The sequence below is a fragment of the Nanorana parkeri genome, unplaced genomic scaffold (genome assembly GCF_000935625.1).
Source record: "Nanorana parkeri isolate BGI_ZX_2015 unplaced genomic scaffold, ASM93562v1 scaffold391, whole genome shotgun sequence".
Classification (NCBI taxonomy): Eukaryota; Metazoa; Chordata; class Amphibia; order Anura; family Dicroglossidae; genus Nanorana; species Nanorana parkeri.
Genome location: NW_017306659.1, coordinates 665541 through 676178, shown reverse-complemented (window position 1 = coordinate 676178; position 10638 = coordinate 665541). Strand labels below are relative to the sequence as shown.

The following is a 10638-nucleotide window of genomic DNA, read 5'->3' as shown; positions in this document are numbered from 1 at the left end:
CCCCACCCCCCCCAAAAAACAGCCCAGCACACCAGGCATAGAGGCTGGTATACTTAAGGCTGGGGCAACAAACAGCTTCCAATTATGCTTATAGCAGCTCTTTCGCATTGACAAGTGCTTTGAGCGACACCCCTTAACTAAAATACATGCCTTTTAAAGTGAGCAGTATGTGAAAAACATTTAATACATGACAAAAAATTCCTACAGCACCAAAAGTTATCTAAACAGACTACACAGCATTCATTATCTGCTTTTAGGCTGACTATCTCTCACTGAAGACTGGAACTGAAGGGGTGAAGTTATTCCGATGAGCCATTCATTTCTGTGTGTTTCATCATGAGCTATTGATCTCTGCAAAGACCATGCTTTTTTAAACATGTATTAGAGAGAGAAAGCAAAATATGTAAAGTGGAACCTAGAGATCCACACAGTGGTAGGATAAAATACTACATAATATTAACTTTCAATATTTCATATTTACTTAACCAAATATATAGATAGTAAACGTAGAAAATACGTACAAAATCATGATCCATGATCCATCCCATGAACTAAACTCTATCCAAGGGAGTTCTCTTACACAAATTACTAGTAGGGGCTAAAGACAACACACCTTAAAACAGATACCATGCAAACAACTAGATAATGGATTCTACAATGCTCCCACAGTAGCTTTAGTGCAATAAAAGAATAATTTCATCAATATGTTAGGTAAGGTTTTTAGCTAACGTTTTTCTGCCTCCACCACACACACACCTAACAGTTATACCTACACAGTGGCGTTAATTTGAAAAATTAAAATAAAAACGTGTGTGTGGGGGGAGGTGCAGGGTACAGTTCCAGTGGTTGTTTATATAATGGGGGGGGGGCGAAAAAAAATTTCTGCCCCGGGCGCCCAGAACTCTGGTTACGCCACTGTACCTACAAGCTAACTAATTGTACATAATTAACTTCATATTTGTTATAGTGGTGCATGAGAGTTTTTACACCCATCATTAGCAGGATAAAATCTGTATAGGATACAACAAATTTTAGACATGTCATTCTTATGCATGACATGCTGTCAACCTTTAAAGCCACCTAACATTAGTAAGTTTGTACTGTACTCAAAAAATAGACATTTCCTCCTTAAACACCAATAATTGACTTTCTCCTGCCTTATTTCTGTGTGTCTGTGCGAAATAAATTATTAACAGGAAGGGGGAAAAAGAGAAGCAGCAGGTTGCTTAAAAAGACTTGTATGACTGTGAATTAAAACACTTAAAAGGAGAACTATGGAATGTGTGAAATATACTTATGCCCATAGTTAGAGCTGGCGTGCGACACTGCAGCGGTCACACGTCAGCTCTATTGATTGAGAACTGAGAGATCACAAACTGATCTCTCAGTTCACGATCTTTTCCCTGCAGAGAATGCCGACTGTCAGTCAACACTCCTGCAGGGACTCCCCCTACCCTCTCCCTTCCTCCAGCGCTGACTGGAGGGATAGACAGGGGAGAGGACGAGCACAGCTGGCTCTGTTTCCAGCGGGGTGAATCCCGACAATATTCTCTGGATCATTCCAGGCTGCAGCGCGGTTCAGCAATAATATGTATACATATACATGGGGTTGATTACTGAAATAGCACACTAGCACCACTTACATGATTACCTGACCCTCAGCATTAATGCATCCAGTCGTCAAGCTATAACGCACTTGCAGGTCTGGTTCCTGTTAAGCAGCCTAGATGAAGAACAGTGCAAGCCAGAACTCTTTTTTTACCCTAGCCACCTGCCCCCCACAAATGGATGAATCTGCACCCGAGTATCCCCTTTTTATTATTTTGGGCCCTGGGCAACAAAATAAGCAGTCCAACAGTGACTGCACATGTGAATATTATGTTAAGATCACAGGAAACAGAATTCACACAAATGCTGCCTGTGTCCATTTGTAAGCCCATTCATATATACTAAATGAATCAACGTGCATGACTGGTTAAACCACCATTGTTTAATGTGCATTTACTATGGGCAAACCCAGCCACATTGTACCCTTTGCAGAAATACTGTATGTGGTTTTCAAAACACTACATTTTGCAAGCAAAAGAAAATGGCAAACAATCATAAATGCAAAAATTAACATGAATACTAAAACATTTCCATTCAAAACACACACGAAAAACTTCATTTTAAAAACGTATGAACTTAAAAAGTTAGAAGTGATCCAAAGCCATTACTGTCTTCTTCTAAATCATTAAAAGAACATAATCAGGCAAATGGCAATGACTTGTTGCAAATGTGAACAGAGGCAACTGTATGCATAAACTAACACAGCAATTACATTTAATATTATAGTCAGGAATGCTGCACTAAAGTGTACAGTAATAGCTTCCAATAAATATGTAAGTGTAAATAAAATGTAACTCATGCTGAGCAAATTGCGTTAGAGAATAATAAGCAGCATTTGGCACTGAGCAAATTAGCAATGAACTGGTAGGAATACATTCCTCTGTATTCCTACCAGAAAAATATCAGTACTCGTACTCGATACCGAAAAACCGGTATCGTTGCATCCCTAATTGTTAGTAAGCAAAATGGTTCAGTGGGTGCTCAATGTTATAGTACATTACTCTCTCACTCCGACTTTAAAAATAAGATGCTATTTAACTGCCATATTTGCCACCTAAGTGAATTACAGCAAGCTTTATAAGATTTATGCAATCTCTGTTGCTCTTGGTCTTTACTGCAAGACTTGCATGTAGCAGAGTTTACGGGCATCTAATACCTAGCTCACATGTGAGCAGGATTTGGAGGAAGCCAGCGTCACTGCAATCATCACACTAATATATAACTGTTTATAGAAATCTTAAAACTCCCACAACAAATGATCCCACTTCTATAATTTCTCCTAAAAATCAATCTTGCTATTAATTTAAGCCACGTTACTAAAATTAGCCATAGCATTTTCTGCTTAAAATAAACTTGTCATAAACCATACATAGGGCTGCCATTGTTGACACAATTGAAAATTGTAGTTGACAGGCTGTTTCCCACTCACTGGCTTCAACACTTTGGGAATCAAAGTATGGACATCAGGGAAAGTTAAAGAAATGTCAGAATTCCTTATTTACACCCTTGTGCCACATAAGCGATTTAACGTATTGAAGAAAGAGGGGGAATATGATATCCAGGCACCTAACATTTTCCAAAGGAGAAGTCAGCAATGTGTTTCTCAGGACAGGTTTCCTTTAACTCCTTTTTTGTTGTTGTTATCATCTGCCTTTAATTCCCACATTTCCCACATTTCCATCTGGCTTCCTGAACACAGAAAAATCAGCGATATTTTATAGCAACTTTATAGCAATAAGCACAGAACAGATCCTCTGTGAGATAACGGTCTATTGTTTTCCACCACATAAAGCCATACCCAGCCTTCTTTTCATTGTGAAACCAATGTATCACTCACAGGAGCTTCACAGCCAACTACAAAACCAGAACAGTTGCTATCTTCTATTAAGTTCACTATAAATCAGGCCTGGCCCAGCATGATTTATAGAGTTCTTTCATTTCACTTATCTCTAACTAGGTTTCTGTGTTGTGAAGAGCGGCCAGCCAGAGGCACTATCTGCAGCCTGGAAATGTGAATTCAACTGAACAGGTTGTGAGAACAAATCATTGCTAAGACGAGCAAGAGCTTAATTACAATTCTAGTATTTGAACATTTAAACATCATCAGCAATTTACACAAATGGCTTTTCTGTCTGAAGGCTGAAATCTTCATTTGTTTCCGAACTTATTTAGCTTTCCATTCTCCCATCCTCAGTGATATGAAACAGCACTGAGAGATAACGCTATGAATAAACCATCCTCAGCCTTCCAATAAAAGCAGATTTACATTCCAAATAAACATAACTCATAGGCATCCTGGATAATAACATTTAAGGGAATGTCAAATGTTTTTAAATATATTTTCTTTATGTATTATGATGGGGGCTAATCAGTTTTTAGTCTTGTAAATATGAAATATTACATATGAATATTTCATATTTACTACTTACAGTTATTGAGCGACAAGTTGAGGCTTCATTTGCCACTTTACTGAAGGCTGTCTAACAGGAGCTTGAATTACATACACAACTGAATGACTCAAATGAAGGAAAATCTATTAGAGATGGGGAGGTCGGCTGAGACAGTCACAACACATGTGTAGGCTTAAAGTGATACTAAACTCAGAAGTTAATTCTTAAAAATACAGTCAAGTACCTTAACTATTAACAAAAATGTTGGAGTGGTGGTTACTTTACGAACACGCACAGGGACTATGGGGAACAAATGTAGCCACCCTTCAGAAGGATGATTTGAGGATCTACAGTTGAGTGATACACAAATAAGATACATTTGTGTTAATAGGGCACTTAAATTCATTTTTAAGATTTAACTTCCAAGTTTAGTGTCACTCTAAGACCAGCCTTTTCTACAGTGTCATAAAGGCACGCTGTAATATATGATTATTTATGCACAGAAATAAATAACAAAAACATGGCATTAAACATTAATCTCTAAACCTGTAACTGTACGGTTTTTAACACTGACCAAAAACCATTATGGTTTCCCTTATAAAAGTATAGATTACCAAAGGCTCACAAACATTTTGCCTTTTCATACTTTTGTGTTTTAAAACCACATGCACTTTTCGGTCTATCACAGATGCATTTTTGTTTTTCATGGAAAAGCCCTTTAAAGTATTAAAGGTCTAGACAGTCGCAGTGTGTACAGGAAAGAGCTTCCCAAGTTGCTGGCTGCCAAAAGGAAATCAAGGTTTTCAGCCAGGCAGTCCTGTGACAAAATTGCAGAAAACAGAGAAATGTTGTAATTTCCAATTTTATCAGACACAACGTAGCCTGGCCCAGATTTTCAGTTTCCACCGGCAACTATGGACAGACATTTTTAGCAACTGAAATTTGCAAAAGCGAACGGAAAATGTTCTTAAGTTCATTTTAAAAAACAAACTGTCAGCAGATCTATGAATAATCTTTCATTGAAATTGAATTATTATTAGCAGTAAATTACAATACAATTAATTTTGAAACCAATGAGAATTAAAAAAACTCCCCCGAAAAGCAGTGAAACATTCTTAGTTTTTTTTTTTAAAGCAGCACAGGAAATGTAATGTGTTTGAAAATGTGAATAAATAGATTTTTGCATCTCAGGACAGCTCTTGCAATTATTTTGAAAAGGACATGTGGTATAGAACTGTAAAGTGTTAAATCACTAAAAACTAAACCTTTTGCAAAAAAGTTAATGAAATGGAAGAGCCTTTAACATTATGCATGGGATCTTTTATGTATCCTTTTTGTAAACTTACAGAGAGGGATTTATCAGAACTGGGGCAGGAAAAATCTGGAGCAGCTCTGTGTGGCAACCAATCGGCTTCTATCTTTCATTTACAAATCCTAACTGAACAAACTAACAAGAGAAGCTGATTGGTTGCCATAGACAACTGCTCCAGATTCTGTCTGCTCCAGTTTTGAAAAATTCCCCCAACAATGTTTTAATCCAAAATCATTGTGCTATGCGCAGCACTGCAGCTCGCTGTGCTGATCTGTTTATTGCATGACACAGGTACATGAAGATCACCAATTGGCTACATGAGCAGAGGAAGACCAGAATAATAATAGCAATTAAGCTAGCGTCCTGGAGCGTTGTGGGTCAACATCAGTGTGTACTCCAGTGGGAGCACACATCATAGGTTGACAATGCTCTTGCACAGACCATCACCACAGTAAAAGGCAACTTTGCCACCCTAGAAGTGGGAGGCTTTATACTGGCAGGAACTCCACATAAAAACTGAATTAAAAAGTCTGCAATGGAAAAGGAGAATCTCACAGGGAAAAGAGGGGGGTACATTTTTATTTTAGGTTTACATACACTTTAAGTACACTTGCATCAATAATGGGATTTTAAGATATAGTGCTCCTTAGACTGCGCCCAGAGTGCATCAGTACCATTAACTCAATGTTCATCGAATTCTGCTCTGAAAATAGCAAGCACCAGACGTAGAGAGTATATGGACCTGCATCACAGAGATAACAATGCCACTGCACACCAGTCCCAGTTTTAGGACAGCTGGATCTTGGAAAGGACAGCATGGAGGTAGGATAATTAAACTTACCTCCCACTGTAATTTTTTAGATATAATTGCTTGAGCTTTCCTTTAACACTTTAACCCATACAAACCCAGCTTATTTTTCATCTCACCATTTCAAGATCCGGGGAAACCTGACGCTTGCGCAATTCCTCCATTCTTTCACACACGTCTGTGAAGCAAGTGTTGTAGTAATCAGCGTACTGCTCTGCGAGGTCGTCAATGTTTCCAAGTGAACCATCCTACAAACAAATAAAGAAGAACACAGGGTCAGTGAGTGTCATTTAAACCCAGTGAACTAAATATTACATTAGATTTCTTTGCCAAAAAAACATTTTTGTAAGTGGAACCCCCAACAAAGGCTTCCTGACACAGAGCTGTAAATGGAAACTTCTTTCAATCATTATAATATGCACAAAGTCAGCCACAAACACAACCCTTTAAAAGATTAATCAATAATGATCTATAATCAGAATAGTTGTCAACTATTCTGATTATCGATTAGTTGGTTGGATCCCCCAGCTCTCTCCTCAACGCTGGGAGGAGGGCACAATAAGCAGTAAGCAGGCGCAATAGCCAGCCTGCTATTGCAATTTGAAATAGCCAATAGCAGGCTGGCTATTGCACCAGCCCACTACCTGCTGTATTTACATTCAGCTGCCATCTGCAGAATCCTACCACTGGCAGCTGTCATTCCCTGGCTAAAGCTATGCAAGCGCCATTTTGCTTAGAATACAATTATTTAAAAAAATTATAAGTGGGGAAAAAAGTAAATTTTCTGTTTTGGCCTTACCAATTTTGCAGCGGGAGGTGCTTTGCAGTGCCATTCATTCTATGGCACCCCAAACGCGCCTCCCACCTACAGTGTTTTTGCCCGCACTGAAACGCATGGCACCGCAATGCTGTGCGTTCCAGTGTAGTGCGATTGCAAAAAACTGAGCATGCAGTTTTATTCTGAGGTAAACTTTATGTTTGTAACACTCCATTTGTGTATTTCGTTTTAAATTAAGGATGGTATTTACTTAATTTTTTTTATCCGATTAATCGAAAAAAATATTCATCCAACTAATTGAATATGAAAATAATCTTTAGTTGCAGCACTAACAAAGTATTAAAGCCATCGGATCACTAGAATAACAGTAAGATAACTAACATTCTCATAAAGAGAGATCAGCGATGACAGCACACAGCTCTCTTAGTACAACTCCAGGCAGATATAAAAGATCAGTATTTAATCCAGTTATGATTTCATTAACAGCATCATTAAACATATTTAGGTCCAGACATCATATGTATTCTGTACCATGTCTGTAGTCTCTTTCATCTCCTGTAGCATGCCCTTTGTCTTTAACCATCTCTTGCATTACATTCAACATTATGTGTGGCCCTTTGGAGATATCAGGGGCCCCTTTTTTCAAAAAGGTTGCTCATCACAGGTCTAGATGGGCTTCAGTCAGCCAAGCTATGAAAACGTATATATAAAGCCAAAACTTTGTTTTCAATATAGATAGAGTAGGGAATGGTTATAACTAGGGATGCACCGATATATCAGCCGCTGAAACATATCGGCCGAAAATGTAACTTTTGGCATAATGCCGAAAGAGCCATGTTTCGGCCGATACATCGGCGCATCCCTGGTTTCTTTCCTCCCCGCTGGGCGCTGCTCTGTGTTCCTGCGGGGAGAAAAGAAATGACAGCCGGCCGAGCGCTGCAGGACGAGAGCACTGTGAGCGGCCGGCGTCTCTCCTCCCCCACCGCTCGACCGCCTATCACAGCCCGGCAGAGCGGTGTGTGGGCGGAGACAGCCAGCGCTGTCACAGGAGACTGAGCTCACCTCCCTGCTCCACTCGATCAGCCTTAGACGTAGAGAGTATATGGACCTGCATCACAGAGATAACAATGCCACTGCACACCAGTCCCAGTTTTAGGACAGCTGGATCTTGGAAAGGACAGCATGGAGGTAGGATAATTAAACTTACCTCCCACTGTAATTTTTTAGATATAATTGCTTGAGCTTTCCTTTAACACTTTAACCCATACAAACCCAGCTTATTTTTCATCTCACCATTTCAAGATCCGGGGAAACCTGACGCTTGCGCAATTCCTCCATTCTTTCACACACGTCTGTGAAGCAAGTGTTGTAGTAATCAGCGTACTGCTCTGCGAGGTCGTCAATGTTTCCAAGTGAACCATCCTACAAACAAATAAAGAAGAACACAGGGTCAGTGAGTGTCATTTAAACCCAGTGAACTAAATATTACATTAGATTTCTTTGCCAAAAAAACATTTTTGTAAGTGGAACCCCCAACAAAGGCTTCCTGACACAGAGCTGTAAATGGAAACTTCTTTCAATCATTATAATATGCACAAAGTCAGCCACAAACACAACCCTTTAAAAGATTAATCAATAATGATCTATAATCAGAATAGTTGTCAACTATTCTGATTATCGATTAGTTGGTTGGATCCCCCAGCTCTCTCCTCAACGCTGGGAGGAGGGCACAATAAGCAGTAAGCAGGCGCAATAGCCAGCCTGCTATTGCAATTTGAAATAGCCAATAGCAGGCTGGCTATTGCACCAGCCCACTACCTGCTGTATTTACATTCAGCTGCCATCTGCAGAATCCTACCACTGGCAGCTGTCATTCCCTGGCTAAAGCTATGCAAGCGCCATTTTGCTTAGAATACAATTATTTAAAAAAATTATAAGTGGGGAAAAAAGTAAATTTTCTGTTTTGGCCTTACCAATTTTGCAGCGGGAGGTGCTTTGCAGTGCCATTCATTCTATGGCACCCCAAACGCGCCTCCCACCTACAGTGTTTTTGCCCGCACTGAAACGCATGGCACCGCAATGCTGTGCGTTCCAGTGTAGTGCGATTGCAAAAAACTGAGCATGCAGTTTTATTCTGAGGTAAACTTTATGTTTGTAACACTCCATTTGTGTATTTCGTTTTAAATTAAGGATGGTATTTACTTAATTTTTTTTATCCGATTAATCGAAAAAAATATTCATCCAACTAATTGAATATGAAAATAATCTTTAGTTGCAGCACTAACAAAGTATTAAAGCCATCGGATCACTAGAATAACAGTAAGATAACTAACATTCTCATAAAGAGAGATCAGCGATGACAGCACACAGCTCTCTTAGTACAACTCCAGGCAGATATAAAAGATCAGTATTTAATCCAGTTATGATTTCATTAACAGCATCATTAAACATATTTAGGTCCAGACATCATATGTATTCTGTACCATGTCTGTAGTCTCTTTCATCTCCTGTAGCATGCCCTTTGTCTTTAACCATCTCTTGCATTACATTCAACATTATGTGTGGCCCTTTGGAGATATCAGGGGCCCCTTTTTTCAAAAAGGTTGCTCATCACAGGTCTAGATGGGCTTCAGTCAGCCAAGCTATGAAAACGTATATATAAAGCCAAAACTTTGTTTTCAATATAGATAGAGTAGGGAATGGTTATAACTAGGGATGCACCGATATATCAGCCGCTGAAACATATCGGCCGAAAATGTAACTTTTGGCATAATGCCGAAAGAGCCATGTTTCGGCCGATACATCGGCGCATCCCTGGTTTCTTTCCTCCCCGCTGGGCGCTGCTCTGTGTTCCTGCGGGGAGAAAAGAAATGACAGCCGGCCGAGCGCTGCAGGACGAGAGCACTGTGAGCGGCCGGCGTCTCTCCTCCCCCACCGCTCGACCGCCTATCACAGCCCGGCAGAGCGGTGTGTGGGCGGAGACAGCCAGCGCTGTCACAGGAGACTGAGCTCACCTCCCTGCTCCACTCGATCAGCCTCCTGTGACAGCGTGTCAGAGAGGAGAGCAAGCACAAACACTCAGCGATCATTGATCGCTGAGTGTTTGTAGATAATTGAGGACATGGTATGTTAACTATATCCTCAATTATGAATGAATGGGAGTGATCTGCATCTACTCATGATCATTCATAGTTGTAGGTATAATAAACATACCATGTCCTCATGTTATCAATGAACAGGAACACTCATTCCTGTTCATTGATAACAGGGGATACAGAAAAAGAGATAGATGACTTTGTGTCCTAAATCTCTTTTTCTATTTTAAAAAGGGAAACATCAGGGGTCTGTTTAGACTCCCAATATTTCCCCTAAGTCCCTAAAAGCAATGTAAAAAATAAAAATATTTAATAAAAAATGAATATAAATTTTTTTTAAAGTTTATAAAAAATAAAAGATTAAAAAGATTAGAAAAATTAAAATAAAAAAACATTTTCGGTATCGGTCTGACAATTTTTTATTTCGGTTTTGTTTCGGTTTTAAAAATTCCATTCCGGTGCACCTCTAGTTATAACTAGGGATGTCCTGATACTGATACTAGCATCGGTATCGGGACCGATACAGGGCATTTTCACAAGTACTTGTGAAAATGCCCGATACATCGCGCCAATGCTTGCGCTATGTTTTTTTTTTTGTATCTTCAGGCTGCCCAGAGGTCCCGCGCGTGTTGGGGTCCTCTGGGCAG

The 10638-nt window shown here is 39.6% G+C and overlaps 1 protein-coding gene across 1 annotated transcript in view; it reads right to left on the bottom strand.

The window, feature by feature from the left end:
• The window catches only part of SASH1 (SAM and SH3 domain containing 1), a 187411-nt gene that overhangs the window by 148252 nt on the left and 28521 nt on the right, over positions 1-10638 (bottom strand). The window contains exon 2 of the mRNA XM_018559386.1: positions 8190-8318. Coding sequence (XP_018414888.1) covers positions 8190-8318 — 129 coding nt within the window. The remainder of the gene's footprint in view (positions 1-8189; positions 8319-10638) is intronic.